Raw genomic sequence first — 19,829 nt, forward strand, 5'->3', positions numbered from 1 at the left:
AAAGAAGAAGAGAAAAAAGAAGAGATTCCTTTATATATTGATCTTCTCGAGAGGCACGCACATCTCAACCGCAGAATAAATGCATCTCCTTTAGAATACAAAGAGGATAAGGAAGATAAATCCGATTTCAAAACGACATTGCACGAAGGCGAGAATTAGAACTGACGTCATGTGGCAAAGATGAAGCCCATCTTCGAGATGTCTTGAAATTAACTTGAGAGTATATACGTCGCTCGGCACTTGGCCTACATCATGGATGTTACATCGAAGGATATTGCATTGCGAGGACTTTTTATCTCGATATATGTCGCATGTACCTGCGTGATATAGCGGATATAGCGGATATTTAATATTATTAAAAAAATTTGCTGCTTAAATTTAATAAAGATTTTTCGCGATCAATTACATCGCTAGATATATTCTGCGGAAATAAATTTTGGAATCCTGTCTTGTTCGTATTAGTAGTAAAATAAAAAAAAAATATTTTTTATTACTTTTACTACATATATTTATTGCTCTCTATACGCTTGAATAAAATTCGACCAAAAATATTAATGTTAAAAATATCGAAATGTATAATATATACAAATATTCAACAATACCATTGTTGCTTAATATTTCTCTGAAATAATATTGTATTGTTTAAAAGATTATGTTTCAATGAATTATATAAGCACAAATTTCATTAATTATAATGAATTTCATTAATTTTGGAAAATAATTATCGATCAAAGCATGTACACAGCTGAATTCTTGATGCGCTTTAGAGGTGTTTCGATAAATCCCAAAGCGATGAGAACACAAAACATCCATTGTCTTCTATACGAATAAAATTTGATGTTATATCCTATTAGAATAAAAGTAAAGTTCCAATAAGATACATTGATATATAAATTATTATCTCATTAAAATTGTAAATATTCTATTACATTGCTATTATATCTTCAGATTATATATTCGAATTAGCTAGTTAATCGCGCTAATCGGGATAAAAAGTTTTCGATTGTCATCCGTTATCCGATAAGCGATCAATAAATTTGATTGATTTTGCATTTGACGTTTGAATGATTAACAGCGTTATTATTTGTTTCTATTATTATTTAGATATGTAAATAATTGTACAGTTTATAATGTGCTATAATGATCAAAGTCAATAAAATAAACAAACATGTCGGAACGTTATTTGTTACATTACAATCCATTATTTTGCAAAAATCGTGAGATGCGAAATGCATCTTGTGTAATTGAGGAATATCAGCTACATAAATATACTTGTTTTACGATGCTGATTTTCTAATAATGGTATGCTACATTAAGTAGAATGCGCAGTAGATCAGTTCTAATTTATGAGAGAGAAAATAGAAATGAAAGAGAAAGAGATTTTATTCCAATTATTTAATGCTTTTTTTTAATAAGTTTAATGCTTTTCCTTTTCTTTTCTTTTTTTTTAATTTAACATTCCAAATTTTTATTTTTCTATGCTTTCGAGATTAAGATGAGAAATCGGAAAGAGAGGAAGAGAAAAAGAAAATAAAGGAAAAAACAAAGCGACGCAAAGAGAGGAAACGGAAAATGAGACGGAAAATCTAGACGGAATGTTTATTCAATCGCAATATCGAAGCCACTTTTAGAATTCTATTCGAAAAGAAGTAACGAATGAATCAGACCAACGTTCTTCTAATTACATTGCAAAAATTGTGTGCTCTTCCTTTCCTTAATGTAAGTTTCATTTTCGAAAATATCTGCTAAAAAAATAATTTAGCACGGAAATCAAAGCTGTACATTATGATTTTTAAGAAAAAAAATTTAAATCAATATAGAATATATATATTGGAGGACAGTCACTTAGAAATAGTTTTTCAATATTAATGTAATTATCATTCTCAACAAGAAGTTACAAATTTGCTTGAAATTTATATCTTTATAATATAGTGTGAAAATAAATCTGCTTTAATATCAATAAATGATATTAACAAGTATAATCAAATCATTAATGATGATAACATGCTATTAATGTGTTAAATGCTCAATGTAATGCAAATGAAAGTATATTAATAAAATTTAATATAAATTATAATATACTTATGCATTTTCTAATAGGACTGTGGGATTGCAACGTAATTAAAGCAATTAAGCAAACATTAAATTAAACATTAAAAATTAATATTAATAATTGCGAATAATCGATTACTTAAATAATTGTTTGACAATTTTATCATAAATTGAATCATTACACAAACATATGCATTAAAATTTATGTGAAATTTTATAAATAACATTTTTATATGTATTCGTGATATATAATATCGTGAGAAACATCTGTAAAATTCTGCACACAGCGCGTGAGAGCCACTTTCGGGTGGCTTTAAGTTGATAAAAGTGGAGTAATATGAGAGGGAAATGTGTAACAACGATGAATTTCATGGAGCCGGGAATTCTTTCGATCGGTCAAGTTTCGCAAAAAGTCAAGACGATGTTGTTCGGGTCGATCTGAACGTGCTCGACCGTGAGAAATTTCAATGCAGTTGCAATTGCAATCAGTCAATGCTTCGCGATCTGCCCTGTGGCTGACTTACAACGATTATTTCTACTGTATCACTCGCTCGAATATATCGCGGATGGACGTTCAAAACGGATACAAATATTCAAAATGTTTGAATACACGGATGATTGAATCAGTTTTCAATCTGTTCATTGCTATGCTTTTATAATGTACGTCAAAGTTGAATTTATATCGAGATTCCGTAAAGAATAAAATATCTATTGCGAACGTTTAGATGCAATTTTTGCACAAGTGAAATGGTTTACAAATTTGCGATTTATAAAATTTACGAAACATGCCGATATTCTATAGTTCCGGTCTATGATTCGTTACGCTAAAAAGAGAGAGCGCTTTGTGTTTTCTTCGAGAATATTTTCTCCGACACAATATCTTAAATATCAACGATATCGTGTTGCTCTTGCCAACGATGTTGATTGTGAGATTATTTTTTACGCGCGCGTATTTTTATGCGATCCAATATAGTTTTACGAGCGAATGATTCAGCTATCGAGCTTTCAGAACAGTGGATGATCGGACGTATCAGTGTTTAATAATGAAGGAGAAAGAAAAGGATTGCAGTTTTGGATTGTGCGCATCTACCTAACAATAATAATTTGTGTGAGTTTGCGTGTGGGACAAATTTTACTTAAAGTTGCTCCTTGGGACATCAGTCTAATGTTTTTATCACGAGGAATTTTTTCGCGATTTACATGGCGTGGAATAGAGGAGAATCCTCTGAAAATTTTTATCGCCGTTTTCATGCTATTCTGATCTGCTTAAATGGGCCACATGCGAATCATCTCGGCCATATAGTTAGCCCGCCTGTGGCCGCGTTTTGGCCGCGCTTTGGTGACTCGTTGTTTTCAATTAGCGTGCTTAAAGCTCTTCAACACAAAGTCACTTAAAGTTTAAATAGCATCTGAGAGCAGCCATAGATATGGTGGAAGTATGCAAACGAGTTTGCTGCATGGCAAGAAACTTGGAACGTTCTAATGTTTATCTAACAATTGGATCATTTCCAATCAATTTATACATTATTAGTTTAGTGTATATATATATGTGTATAATCACACAGACACATACACACGTGCGCGCATATACACAACAAAAATTGAAATATAATGCCTGCATCTAACGCAATTTATTCAAAAACTATATTCATTCAAAACCACAAAGGAATTTTATGAATACACTCTACATTATTACATACACATATGTATACATTGATACATATTATTATTCCTGTCGTATTACTGTTGCTATAACTCGAGTAATAATATAATTTTGCAATTAGTTTAATAGTTTAATAATATTTAGTGTCGCGAAAGCTCGTAAACCTGCCGCAATGCATTTTGATAAGAATAGACAAGATATTATTAGAAGAGCCCAAGAGCACGTGACGACGAATGCGATCTGAGTTATTAATATCTGGCTGTGAGATCTGCTTAATCGCTTTTCGCGAAGATAAACATCATTCGAGCCACGTTTTAATGAATAATAAATATGTATCGATCAATGTGTCGTCAGATTTAACTATGAATCGTTAGGATAAACTCATGACTCGTTTTATTACGTGTTAGTTCTTGGCATGACAGCCAATTATCTTTTAACTCTTTCTTGAATACTTCAAGTCTTTTATATGTTTTTAAAATTGTGTTATGTTAAGTGAGTGCTAGTGCGATTTAACTATATTTCACAATTTTTGATTCAATATTATTCCACTTCTCGTCGTTCTTCTCCAATAATGGTTTTATCATGTTCATGCTATTGTGTTATTTCGAGAATAAGCTGGTGATGGTAAAATTCGCACACAAATTCGTTGTAAGAAGATTATTATCAAATCGTTTATTTCTCGGTCGAAGAGATATAGATTGTACAATGCGAGTTATCAAGAGTATTAGAAAATTTTTTGGTAAGTCTGTTTTCTTTTAAAAATATAATGAGTTGCTCAAAAAAAAAATCCAAAATCCATGGCTGCTATGCCTTTCCACATGTGTATATTGAAATTTTATATTTGTTTAATTTTTATATTAATTTTATATTTTTTTATATTTATTTATATTAAAATTTTATATTTAAAATATCTGCTAGCTTTCGACATAAATAAAATAATAAGATTGATACATTTTAAAATATCTTAATATATAATTGAGACAATTCTCTCCAGAAAACTTATCTTACTTTTTTTAACATATATATTTTAACTAACTATTAGCGTAATCGCTTGTGAAATGATTGATGAAAAAAATCGCTTTTCTCGTGTTCTCGTCCCGGGAAACGAGGCATCAGATTATAATTCCCCGTAGAAATCGCTGACACATAGTCGTGACAGATGACGAGTCTTCGGAGATCGGGGTTGCAGTTGGCGGGGTGAACAGGGGACAGAGGTAGAGGGCGTGGTATCGGAAGGAAATTCCTTAAGCCTACCTTTCATCTACATTGCTCGTTATTAATTTCGCGAGCCGGTCGACGTGCCAAACCTGCGGAACTGGCCTTTAGTCAGCGTTTCGAGACTCGGGCAATTAATCACGCGTCTGACCGCGCTCAAACTCCGAACGCAGATATTATCCTTCGCTCGCTGTCCCGTAACCACCGACGTCTTCCGTTACCGATATGGCACTTCATTACGTCGCGCGACATATTCGATCAGTCCTACTAATCACGAGGGAATATCCGATCCACACAGATTTCGCTAACGGAATAGCTACGTCGCGAGAAATGCCGGAGCCATAAATCTCAACTTCTCAAGCGGATCTGTAAATTTATATAGAATACTGATTTAGCATGCAGCGTATTCTCTTTTGGAAATATATAAAGCTAGCCATTCTATTTCTTTTGCCATTCTCTCTTTCTCTCCCTCTTTCTCTTCTTATTTTTTTAATATTCATGAAGACAATACTATTATTGGCATCGAGAATAAAAGGCTAAAGGCGCCAGAAAGAAAGAAGAACAACACTTTATAAGAATTTTAAATCATCAAAAGCAAATCTTATTCATACGCAAATTTCAGCGTGAATTGCGTAAATTTTGGCGACAACTTTGTGAGGTAAATAGAAAACGGTAGCGGTGAGATAAATTCCTTGTAATTATCTCAAATAATTTGAAGAGCGCGTACACACATATGTAAATATATATATCGTAATAATTAATCTTGACAATTCAATTATAAGTCTATCTCTGATAACAGCGTGATAATCATACGACGTTGATTTTTATCGTAAATATGGATAATAAATGTCGACAATAAATTGTAGATTATTATTCTATCGCACTGGAAAATACATAATAGCTTGAGATGATAAAAGCGATTATAAATGAGGACTCTCCAGCGCACAAGATGACATCCACTCTTTAATCGATCGCTTAAATATAACGTACAGGAAACTTAAAATGTTTTCTCATTACAAAAAAAATAGCTTTTGAAATATCGAAAAATGAAAAGGACAATCAAAGACGGTCGATTATCTGTGATCAACATTAGATTAACGCTTCTGATTTCATCAATTTTTTAAATTTTGTCTTGTTGAATGTTTTGTTCAATGCTTAATCTAAGCAATCAAAATTCGCGAATAAGAAAAAAAGATCTGTTTATTACTAATAAATTTTTTCGCATAAATAAAATTTTATAGATTAATGTACATAAAGGCAACACAAAAGACTTTAAATAATAGAAAAATGAGAGAAAAACATTTTGTGCTAATGTCCGTTATTGCCTGCAGAATATGCTGCGAAACAAAGAAATTAATTATTATCCGAAAGTAACTTTGTTCTGATGTAAATGATGTTATTTTCTTGGAACATTTTGCGAGAAAATTTTGCATGCATAGACCTTAAATGTTATCGTCAAGAAAAAAAGAAAGAAAGAGAAAATTATTCAATTTTTAGATATATCTTATATTTTTATCTTCAAAGAGATTATCTAAAACGTATTATTGTGTAAATAGAAAATATGAAAATATAATGTTGTTATCATCTTTTTGTGTTATAAACAAATTATTCTATTTTGTTGAATATTGTTCAAATATAATAATTATTAACAATTATATTTTCCATGAAATTAGCATGTATGATAAGTTTTGAGTTAAATCAATGTTAATTCAATTTTGGATCCTCTATTCTCTTGTTGTCCGGTAAAGACATTGTAAATAGCTAAATCCATTCCATTAGTACATGTTTTCTCGCCTTTTAAATCACAAATTAATTCCAGACGCGAAATTATGGGCACTCAAGTACCATGTGTGTATGCGAGCTTAGAAAATTCCACACAAGCGAAGAGTTTTGCGGGATGCATTCCGCGGAAATCTGAGAATCCTCAGCATTGCTGGCATTGTATCGCGTGCATTTTCGTACATTGCACTCTCTCTTTCTCCGGTTCTCACTATCATTTCTTTGCTCATATTCTATGCAGTACGATAATAAAAGAATGCAAAAGAGCAAAATTTTATATGAAAGCTTGTATTCTTCTCGACAACCTTTTTCTCGCAATTTTAGCTTTCTCCATTTTCCTCCTCGATATATCATCATATTCAAAAAGGAATTTATATAATTAACTTATTAATATTTAATTGCCCAAACTTTCTCTGTCTTTATTATTGAAATAATAACTTTTTTATGGAAAATTAATCCTAAAATAAAAAAATTAATTAAATTGTTTTAAAAATAATGATGATACATACATTTTTAGAAAGAATATTTAATTTTTACTTTTAAATTATATTTCCAAAAATCAAATATATAAATTCGTGTATTTAATGGTAAATTTATTACAAAAAGAATATTCATTATCGCAACGATTCGAAGCTTATTTCTATAATTAATTAATATGCAAAGAACAGAATTCATTTATTCTTTCGAATTAACTTTTGGGATGCTACGTCAGTATAATATTTTACACAATATAACAATTATTTTGGCATAATTTGTAAATCTCATTATTGGCAAAATAAATTGCATTTTATCGAAAAATAGGACAATTAAGAAGTTACTTTAGTCAATTTCGACAATTTCATTCAAAATATATTTTGCACTGATTTTCGAGCCAAAAATGCGTTCTACGTGAATAAACTCACAGAGATATAGACACAGCTATTGAAAAGATTCGAAAATTTAGAAAAAGAAACATGAAAAAAGACATCCGCCGTTTTGATGAATTCTATAAGTGTGTGTGCGTGTGTGTGAAAAAGAGATTCCTGAACTAGTTTTTGAAGTTATTCCTGAATTTACGTGCGGATTACACCGTGCATTTTCTCTAATTAATTTTTGTTGCTACCTTTGTCATTTCCACATTATATTGGGTGTATTTTTGCTAAATTTTTAATTTTCTTATGGTCGTGATTTTCGTCGACAAAATGGAAAGACCACAAAAAGAAGGAAGACCTTCAATGTCTGATACGATCTCTGGCAAAAAGCCATATTTAAAATCGAAAGAAACTTTAATCCTCCGTGATCGTATTCATCGTACTTCGTGTGCTTATAAAAGTCAAACATCGTAAATATGTAGGGTGGGTTACGGTAGGACTATCTCTGCCCAGGCCAATACAAACGGAAAAGACTGTCGTCATAAAATATATGCGACGGAGCTATAAACATCATATTACATCATGTGTTTTAAGTCGGCTAAAATATTCGATATCCGCTGTTGAATGACAAAATATATTAGATTGTTGCATACACGCATATATAATATTAATGTTATATAAACTATTCTTTGATAATATTTGAAAAATTAAATACATCAAAATAAAAGAAAGATAAAACAAATTTTAAAAAAAGAATGCGTTTCTACAACAGTCCTGTATATGCGGCATAATTTAACTTTAAAGAGCAGAAACTAAATACCAGCCATGTTAAAAACATGATAAACAGTTTTAATTGTTACGTGGCCGAATACCCTGATATTTATTGTTACAATTATATGGCATAACAGCGTAGAATAAAAAAAAGGGTTAAATTAAGAGACATTCATAAATATTGTATAGCGCATTCCGTTCCAACAAAATGTTTATTTGCCGTATCCCGCACACATTGTAGAAACTGTGTATGTATCATAAAGTTGAGCTATAATTATAAAGTAATAGAGATAATTGAAGAAAAGAAATATAAAATATCAACTTATCTGTCATGTCCGGAAAAGATCATTCAGTGAAAGCAATATAAAGAGAAAGATTTTGGGAAACGAACAGCGCAAAGTTTCTGAGAAAGGATCAAACTCTCGTTGTGGGAAAGAATGAAACTTTGCATGATGCGTTATCGCGAATAAATTACGCGTGTAGGCGGTCTATCGAAAACGCGAAACATTTAAACTGCAACGAAACTAAGATGGATTTCTACAGGAGCCGCGCGAGCTAATATCACCATTTTCGAAATATAGATGCTTCACAAGGAGCTCAAGTTAAAATCCTGCAAAGAGTGATTGCGCAAGAGATTAAATTATCTGGACATGACGACAAAAAACATCGTACCAATTTATTTGTCCAAATCTTTTCGTGGTAAAAAATAATAACGATAATAAACCGCAAGGTGAACATATGTAAGCGAAAATGCAATTGTTTCAATTTCTTTCTGGAAACTCCGAAAATAATGTAATTCGAGAAAAAAATGCGTCTTACGGGATTCATTGTTATAATGCACAGTTAGATATTCTCTCTACATTAGATACTCTCTTTACTGACTTAAAATTTCACGCTTAATTAATGCGTCCCAATTGCTGAGAGTGCTTCGATTAATTTGATGTTTTGAGTTGACGTACGTATCATACTATATCATGCAATTTTAAAAGCCAGTCATTTCAGAAATTTGAATATTATTAGTTAATAAAATTTATCACAAATTTGTACGTGTATTTACCTGTAGAAAATTTATTCCTGAAATTAAACTTTCGGCAAGAATAATTTATGGTTCATCCCTTCATATTTACCTAATTTATGTTACAAGAAGCATCTTGACTTTAGAAATCATGATATCGTACTTTATATTATAATAATTAATTATAATTAAATATATGAAATAATTATATATAATTAAAATAATAATGAATTAATATCTTTCACATTATTATAGATTATGAGAAAAATCCTCTCTGTCTAATCATTATACTAAAACATTCCTCAAAATAACTCACTCAATAAGATAAAATCGCAAGTTTGATTCTACACGAGATAAAAAGATATCGTACGCATGTAAAGAAAATCGATTTGTAAACATGGCTGCATGCTGCAGCACGCAGCTATGTATGCAACATATACGGCGAGATATTCCACGGATTTGTATAAGCATCGAACGGATCGGTTCGGCATGATGCGCGAGATTAACCATCTTGGTTACGAGCCAGGTCATCTCTCGTTTTATTTCTGTGTCGCGCGTAAAGACGCGCGTCGCCGTCTTTGCGCGTTTCTGCTTCTTGTCGACCTTCCTGACACGAATAACAATCTTAAGTTTGGCGGAGTTCGCAGAATCCTAAGAATACGCAAGTATTTTCTTGTATCTAGATTATATATCCAATCCCTTATGAATTTAGCGTATTATTCAAAAATTTGAATAATGATTTGAATTGTTTACATTATCTAAATACGCTAATAATCTCTCAAGTATAGGGCGTCAAGGCAATCTCTTCCAAAAAAAGCTCTTGTAGCTCACCTCGAGAATTCTTCAAAATACTTTATTATAGTGTTGAACTTTATTATAGTGTGAAAAGCTCTCGAAGTGAGCTACAAGAGCTTTTTTGGGAAGAGATTGTCCTGACACCCTGTGTATATATATATATATAAATTCGAGAAATTTATCTCTATATTTATATATATATTCAAATATTGAGTATCCGATGAATGTCGATATATTGGTATCGGATCATGCTAGGCCTTAATACGGTATTTGTTGAGCAAATCGCTCTCAAGCAAATCGATCGGCTACATCGAATATGGATACAACAGGTAGCTTCAATAACGCGATTACTGCAGATTTATACCTCCATCCGTCTTATATACGTGGATTTTTGAAAAATACGTGTATAGGAAAATCTATTCATCTTCGTTGACGAGATTGGAAACGGAAATGGACACAGAAACGGAAACAAAATCAGATAATTTTATCGTAATGAATTCTACGTAGCAATTGGTTAAAATGTTTTGCAGTACAACCCTTGCTTTGTTTGCAACGATTAGCTAAAGCTATTATACTTAAGTAATTGTCCTTTTTAGATTCGATTCCGAGACCGAACGATAAATCTTTCGTTCTATGTACATAATCGACTGTAAGATAATAAAAAGAATTCTGTGCTTATTCTTCTATGTATATATCTTCTATATATATAAAAAGTACACTTAACGTCGATTATTTTATCATTCATTCATAATTATTATTATACATGTTACATTAACTTTTAAATTTTAACTTTAATGTTAGCTTCTATTGCCTATTTTATTTTTATTTATTTTAATTTTTAAATTCATCTAAAAACATCTGATTAAACTTTTGTTTATCATCAAATAATTTTCAGCAAAAAATAGTCGAACAAATTTATAATTATAGTAAAAAAATTAAGAGAATATAAAATTATGTACAATATTCGTCATCCTCGTCGTAATTATAAGAAGATTTATAATTGTATAATGTATTTCGCAATTATTTCAATGCATTTATATTATGTAAATTGATACTTATTACGGCATTATTTGCCATTTATCAATGTCATTCTTCTGCACAACCTTGGAGATCTCGTTTCAGTGTCCTTGTAGTTGTTTTTTTTTTAACTTATTCCTCAATCTATTGCACGAACTGCACTCAAGATACATCGTTGCATGCATCATATTGATTGATCGCGTATGATGAACGAGTTCCATGTATAGTATACACGTGCAAGATGCTTCGTAAGAATCACATCAAACTATAAGATCGTTTTTTTCAAACGTGAAAATTTCCTATCTTTAGGAAAAAGAAACTATAAAGATAATTAACATTGTAAATTGATAATTTTCATTTATTTAAGGTAGGTTTTCCTCCAACAATATTCTAATGTACAAGGGCTATAAAATTTAATTCGAATTACCCGAGATATTTAATACCGCGATATATCTAAGAGACATGAGCGAAATGAAATTTTCATCGAAGAGAAATCATTCATCAGATAATTCGCTGCTAAAGTTTGAGCCCAATTTTAATTAAAATATTCATCATACATATACGAAATATACAGATGGTATTGAACCATCAATTTGTCAGTGCGGTTCATCTTTTTCCTCTAGCGGAAAAAAGAGCGAATCCAGGATCATCATCGACGTCAAAGTGCAAGCTAGCTTCATTCCACCGCATTCGTCATCGTTTTTTGCGCTGGCGATGCTCATCCCTTTCGCTCAGGGACAGACAAATGGCTTTGTTTTCAAACTGCATTTCCGCGTAAGCAGACATTGATTACTGGCAGTTGAGAGAGTTCACTTTATGCTTGAGGAATCGACATGCGCTATGCGTATGCACGTGTATCGCGAGGAGTGCAATATTATTTACGAGACTTCGATTTCCTTGAGAAAATAATAGCAAATCCTCCTCATTCAACTTAATTAGAATAAAATTATAGATATTCAGCGATCAATATAATCGAGAAATTTTGTTTGCGATCTTGATTCGATCATAATTTTTGTGACGAATTCTTGTTATAGAAAAAGTGAATCTTTGAATATCTTCATCTTTGGCCTTATAATAATGTTTAGTTAATGATAGTATCGTATCACATATAATTTTCAAGCATCGATAATAATAACAATAATGAAACGTTACCATATCCCGCCTTTAAATGAAGCTAAAATCAATAATTTTAACGACTAAATGTAAACTATAATTATGCAAATACATGTGTTTAATTCCAGTACTTAAACTCATGTCAGATATTTGCTCGCGGTTGCAAAAGCAATTTCATGACACACACTTCGGAGCCGTATAATATCAGTCGTTCATGGTAGAGCATATGCGTGTAATTCACATAAGCAAATGTGTACCTTCGTATCTCTACTATTCAAGCGAGCAAGACTGCTTTGAGACGAAATTGACTCAAGCCCTTCTAGAAATAAACACGTTGTTTCTCAAATTGTTTTTTTAAATAACAGAATAAAATATATTAACTGTTTATCGAAATAAGTAAAATGGCAAGCTCTAAATGGATAGCAATAGCAACTGTTTATCGAAATAAGTAAAATGGCAAGCTCTAAATGAAATCGAAATTTTTATACGTTTTTGCAGATAATATTCGTATTCATAAGTTCATTTAATTTACGTGCACGCTTCGATACATATATTAATTTAAAAAACGCATTACGTTTCTACTACCGCTAAACTGTAAATATAGCTCCAGTGGACGCACATTTTCACACATTATAAACACATTAAATTTAATGATAAAACTATACACATTAAAAACATTAAATTGAATGGTAAAACTATTATCTAAAAACACATTTCTTCTCGTGAATGTGAGATATGTAATCTGTAATTGTGTGAAATAAACTTACTAAAATTAATAATAAGAAAAAGAATGGAAATAAGAGAAATAGTTTGGACATATTTGAACTTATAGAAGTATATAATGGTAAAAAAATTAATATGTAATAAAAAAATATAACTTAATATAATAAAACTTTTCAAATAAGGAAAAATTAAAAAAAAATGTACTATCTTATTCCACCTTTATAAAAAAATGAAATATCTTAAGCGGCGCAAATAAGACGTTATATTCAAATATCTTATTTCGATCTAATTTTCTCTATGCTTATACATGTAATATCTTGTACAAATAAACACACGGCTTTTTTCTGATAAATATAAAATACTATATCATTAAATATTAATTCGCGCATACACTGTGTGTGATATTATGTTATCCGAATTATCATTTTACACACAGAAGAAATAAAATATTTTTTCATGATCCCATTACAATGTAATTATATAATTCTCTCTATACATTTTTCGTATAATGAAAAATTTGAAAAAATATGAGCTTTACAATATATACAGTTAAATTTTTTAATTGTGTCTCAATTTTACATAAAATTAAAGATTAAAAAAAATGTTTGTGTCTAGTTATAATGTCATGTAAATTTCTACAAAAGAATGAATAATAATATAAAAGTAATGCTGTAGAATAATTAATCGAATAAATTTTGCGTCGTAAAATTTGATAAAATTAAAACACGCATAGATAAATAGTTGAGTCATGCGATATAGAAACTACCTGTTAGTTGATAGTTTATAGATTGACACTTTGCTTCTTTCGCGAGTCTCGAGAGAAGAATACTTGATATTAACGACATGATATGGAAAGAATAGAGAGAAGCTATTGGAGAGATCAGGTCATATTGATTTTTGCAACATCTGTTATTTTCTTCATGAAAGCGTCGCTATCTACGTTTCTTACAAAAAATGTAACAGACAAAGAGACAAAATTAAAGGAACTGCCGAGCTTAGAATTTCCTGAGGAACGAAGAAGCGTAATTGCTCGATCTTCCGGCTCGAGGATAATCATTCTGCTTCAAACAGTAGCAAGAAAAGATAGATCCCATCCTCAAAAAGTGTAATACACTCGACCAAAAAAAACTGCAAAATTTTGCGTCATTAACAAAATTAAAATCGCTATATTTATGTTTCGTAGTAAGCAAATTTATATATTACAGGTATACATAAAGAAGAATAATGTCAATTGGATTGAAAAATCTGAAATCACCCATTCATTTGTAAGCCGATTAAACTGTTAAATCTAATATACATCAATCTAATACATCTCTTTCGTTCGTTATTTAATAATCTAGCACAACAATATAATTATTATGAAAAAAAATTTTCGTATACGAGAAACTTTAAATTTTTTTTTCAGAGAAATATAAATTATGTTTCGATAATCAATTGTGCGAAACTTGGTCGATATATAGTCAATCGCTCAAATAATGAAAATTTCAAGGACATTGTATGAAATATTTAACGAGCCAATTTAACGTTACGTAGCTCGTAAGCGAAAGAGGATATATCTGTAAAAAGTTTAAAAGAAATAAACTTATTGTTAGCGAAATTGCGGATCTATTACGGCTCTCGTCGAGAGAGAATTTGATTCGATGCGCATTTCTTATAATTGCAAAACTAGTATTGATTTATAATAACTTGATATAAACATATATATATCGATAAAATAAATGGAATAAAAAAATATAGGACGATCCACATGGCTCAAAGCTCAATCAAATTATATTAAAATAAATATATGATTATATAAAAGATTGATTACAATTTTTTTTTATCTCAGATACATATTGTATTATTCCATGACTGTTCAAAATATCGTCTGTCTCTCGTAGAGGATAAAGCATAATTTTCCTTTCCGTACTATTAACTGTACAGCCATTAATTTAGCGCGTTACCCACAATAATCAATATACACTTGGCGCGACCACTGCGTCACACTGTAATTGCCATTTTTAGAAATTTTGTTCCAGTTTGGCAAATTGGAAAGTTCGCGGATATCGATGCGCCGTGCTCGATTTTATCCTTTCCGCTATGCAGACACAACCGCGGAAAATTAATCCCGATAGCTCGCACGAGCCACGCTCGACTGTGACTGATGAATGAAATCCGGGGATGGATCCGGGGTGATCGGCCTTATTTCACGTCAGCCCCGTCCAGCGCAGCACCCACGAATCCTCCTCGATCATACTCGCGTACCCCCTTTGCCTCCACGACCTTTCAACTAGTCGACAACCTCCCTTCTGCAACGCAGCCATCTCCACCATTGCTGCGAGGCTGTACAACACAGTCCGCCGCACCATTGACGTAACTCTTCTGACGTCACACGTGGAGTTAGCACGGTGCATGCTACCCCTGCATCACCCACGACGGGGACAATGTCCTTTGTTTCGCTTCTTCTTGCGGGAGTTTCTTGTTTCTTTTTTTCGCACTCCTATTGGAGCACCGATGTTTGCTAATAATTCTTGTTTATTTTTGATGATCGAGAAAACGTCTTGTTTAAATTAAGGTTATTATTGAACAGAAAGACACACTTAAAAGATTGATGGCATATAAATATGACGACATATATTCGATATATTAATTACATTATGTCAAAAACATGTTAACGATTGTTTGATGAAATAGGTATGCATCGTCTATAATTTTTAGAGAAATTATTTCTAAATATTGTCGGATGAAAATGAGAGACAAAGTCATGTTGACTCGTGCTTAATTTTTCACGAGTAAATAAATGATCATTAAAATTCTAATTTACCGATAAGATATAAAATGATTTTTACTGCTCATTAGAATAAGATTCTACGACAGTTACAATTTCACAGATAATTTTGTTTTTAATTTCTAAATAATAATAGTCGCATGAAAATGAACGAAAGTGATTATGACAATCATCATGTTGACTCGTGCTTAATTTTTCACGAGTAAATAAATGATCATTAAAATTCAAATTTAACGATAAGATATAAAATGATTTTTATTGCTCATTAGAATAAGATTCTACGACAGTTACAATTTCACAGATAGTTTTCTTCTCAATTTCTAGCACATTATTCGCATAACGATAGAAATGCAAGAACGCGAAAACTTTAATCGGTTGTCCTCTATATATTGCTCGTTACTTCCCACGTCTTTGTATTTCTTTTACGCCCCATAAATTTGCGGTAACCGAAATCGGTACTTCTTTCTTTCTCTTTCTGTTTCTATCGTCTTCATCTCGTTCCAGTTACCGAACACATACTCGCTGCAACTTAGTTGCACAAAAAAGTGTACAATAACTGGAATAGCAAGATTATCAAGTTTCTTTTTCTCTGCACAAATCGTGAGTTAAACGCTGCAACTTTCTCGTGGAATTTGGGGCGTTGACTAATCATATCGCGGAAGATATTAAATTCCTTGGAAAAATTACGTCATCGATCGTTGAAGCGATCGTTAATTTGCCCTTTTCTCGAATAAAGAAAGAATCGAAGAAAATTCAATTCAATTCGAGTAAAATATTTATTAATCACAGATTGTTTTTAAAAATTTGAAAATTTCCTGTTACGTTTTTCAATTTTTAATTTGCAAATATAAAAGCGTTCCTGCAATTCATCCTTTCAACATTTTAATAAAATTTGATCGCGGTTTTAATTCATCAATTTGCTATTAGCTCTGTATATAGTGCTTAACTCGCGGTACCAAAGTTCAGATTGAGTTTCACCTCAGATTGAATTGCTACTCTTGAACTTAGGACCTATCTTTTTCATTCCTCTCTATTATTCTTCAATATTCCATCTCCTTGAATTTAATATTCCACTTTTATCAGTTCATTCGGTAATTTTATCGTTAGATTGATTTAACGTATATATTTTTTTCGCTTCTTTACATTTTACCGTACAACGTGTACATAAAAATTTATTAAGTCTCATTTCCTTGCTAGGTGAAGAACTGTGGATTGGTGTAATAAAACCTCGGCCCCAGGAGTAGCCCGGGGGTTACCCCGGGGACCTTGGGGAAGCGATCGCGCGAGGACGAAGTGGCTGAGACCGACGAAGGATACGGGAGGCGGAGGAGGAGGCCGCTATGAACGCCAGCGTTAACGTTGAGAGGAACTCCTGGCGGCTGCCTCCCGATGAGACCGTCCAGGTCGCCGATCCCCGTTCAAAATCAGCCCAGGTAAAAGAGGTAAATCGCTCAACCGGCTCAATAAGTGATCCCTTTCCCAATCGTCGAATATTTCTTCCGTGGACTACGATCAGGTTTAAATGCATGTAAATATATGTTTGATGGAAGTCAATAATCACCCTAGTGTGGTATCGGCTATTAATTTAAACATTTACAAAAAGTTGAAGTTGATTTCGACAGAAAAAAAGGAATTAACATCTTGCACTGTGTGTTAATATTTTTGGACACTATCTCTTACGCTAGATTGAAAAAAATCTAGATAAAATTGAATGTTAATGTTAGTAATTATCAATGTACTAGACTGTTTAATACCAAGCCCCCTGTGATAATCTTTTCATAGAGTACCCAAGAGTAGCTTTATTAGATGTGATGTAGACACATTTAGATGTAATGTGTCTTCAATATAGAAATGTAATAAATGTTCAAGTGTGAAATGTATGTGTGGACATGTATGTTGCACTTGGTTTAATAATCACAAACATCCACAGAAGTTTCAAAATGACATTTGGTAGAAGTGTAATAAATATTAATAATATTAATATAGGACTGTATGAAGATTAAAGCTCTTCGCGCACATGTCCACAGGTGTAGTAGAATTATTTGTCGTTGAGTATCAGTACTTGTATAAGCGACCACTCGGTATAATAGTTCAAATAGCGTAGTTACGTCGTGCACAAACTATACGCGGTATTATAACGAATATCGTGCGATAATAAGATAGCGAGCCAATAGACGCTAGACATTTACGCTGTTAGGTTTCTATAAATTCAGTTTTTTTTTTGTAACAAATTTAATCTTCTTGCTGTCTTTTTGTAGAAAAAATTGTGATAAAATTAGAAAAAGATGAAATTTACAATTATCTTGCGACATTCATGTAATATTTGAATAATTATCCGATCGATACTCGGACTTTGAATTGCAAATGACCACGTTAAAGGAAACGTCAGTTATGTTTGTTGTTTGTCCATGATGAAATGCGAAAAAACATCTTGACTAGAGTTTAAATAAATGATCAAGTCTCATTAAGTTGACGTCAACGTTTCCACAAGCATGAAACATGGCATGCAATAACGTACATCAACCCAATCATTCGAAATAACAGAGTGAGAATTAAATGTAGAGTGTGTGCTCATTAATTGTGTGATTATAAAAGAGATATAAGTCACATTTTTCCTCGTACAGTGAATTGTGTTTATGATGCCCCGAAAAATCTGCATGAGTGTCTCTTCGAAGCACGTTCCGTCTTGTTACGTAAAACACTTTCTTTATCCGTTTGATGGCTTTTTCCTTCTAGTTTATGAGCACTTACGAGTCCTAACAAAATGTTATTAAAATTTCATCTACTTTTCTTTATCTTCACGTTAACATGCAAAATGTGTATAGTTTAATTATATTCAAATTAACCGGCTATTCCCTCAAAGTTGAACAAAGTTGATTCTATGATTTTCACGAAACGACTGTTTACGTTCATTAAAACTATTACGTTTCATTCTTAATGAGAAACAAAAAAAGTTTATTTAATCGATAACTAGTTTTAATCAGTTGATTCGTCAACAATTTTTTAATAAGAAATTATACATCGATCGTTTCGTTTTGTATGCGATTTTCGTAGAATTCAGCCGATACCTAAGAGTAAACAAATTTATCATTCGCCATGTTGGCGAACGAAAAATAGAAAGACAGAATTGACAAGAACAAGAAGCACATAGCAACAGAGGGACTCTGACGACAGAATCGGGAAACTCCTGTTAGCTAACGACATACACAAACATAGAGTAACTTGATTATTGAATTATCTGATAACACGCGCCTCGAATCCGTAGCTAACGAGTGAGAAGGACAGAAAATGAAACGACTACATTTTATCTTTTTGATATGCGCATGCACGTGCACACATATGCTATACGTATAAAAAAAAAAGCATATCTAGCCAATTCTTAGCAAACCATTGCTGTAAAATGCCAGCAATGTCATTTTATTCGCTCATTTCTACGAATAGTCATCGTTATCTACTCGGGTATGATATTGGCTCTCGAACTGTCACCTTCAATAAACGTTACTCGAATTAAACGTCACTCGAGTCTTGATTAAAGACGCTTTGTCCAACGTACCGAAACATTTTGCGATCAATGGCGATATTCAGCGTTTCGATGGTTACCTAACTACTATGAAACGCTCCACATATATTAATGCGCGCGTTGTCATTCTAAAGGAAGGATAATGCAAATTCTCAAAGATAAATGTGAAAACGAGTTTCCCTGAAATATTTAACGGTTAAAATACGCTCGGCGTCACTTTAATTTGAATGGACGCTCGTGGTGGAAAACCATTATACTCTTGAGGAAAACCACCGCGTTGAAACTGGCTCTAGTTTCCGTAAGTTTAGTACACATACTACTTTCTAGATCCGTTATTGTATCGCGGCCAACACGTAGGGAAATCCTCCCTTTGACTTCCGTTTCGCAGTTGCCGTTTCTCAGACTGCGGTCACATCTAAAACCGCTTTGCTCCATTTGTCATTACGTCAAAACTTTCGCGAAATTATTTCCAACCAAATACATGCATTTAGAATTAATGTCCACTTTAATAATTTGATAATTTAAAAACAGATAATTGTTAGGTGGAT

At 32.1% G+C, this 19,829-nt stretch overlaps 1 protein-coding gene across 3 annotated transcripts in view; it reads left to right on the forward strand.

Annotated features, from left to right (window-relative positions):
* Positions 1 to 19,829, forward strand: part of LOC105251676 (dipeptidyl aminopeptidase-like protein 6) — a 50,396-nt gene that overhangs the window by 19,370 nt on the left and 11,197 nt on the right. The window contains exon 2 of one of the 3 annotated variants that reach the window (XM_011258633.3): positions 16,959 to 17,194. In XM_011258633.3, coding sequence (XP_011256935.1) covers positions 17,102 to 17,194 — 93 coding nt within the window. In that variant the 5' untranslated portion in view covers positions 16,959 to 17,101. Of the gene's footprint in view, positions 1 to 16,958; positions 17,204 to 19,829 lie in introns of those variants that run through there. The other 2 variants (XM_011258632.3, XM_025413616.1) reach the window with 2 other exon arrangements.

This window comes from Camponotus floridanus, unplaced genomic scaffold, assembly GCF_003227725.1.
Source record: "Camponotus floridanus strain SB8 unplaced genomic scaffold, Cflo_v7.5 scaffold7, whole genome shotgun sequence".
Lineage (NCBI taxonomy): Eukaryota > Metazoa > Arthropoda > Insecta > Hymenoptera > Formicidae > Camponotus > Camponotus floridanus.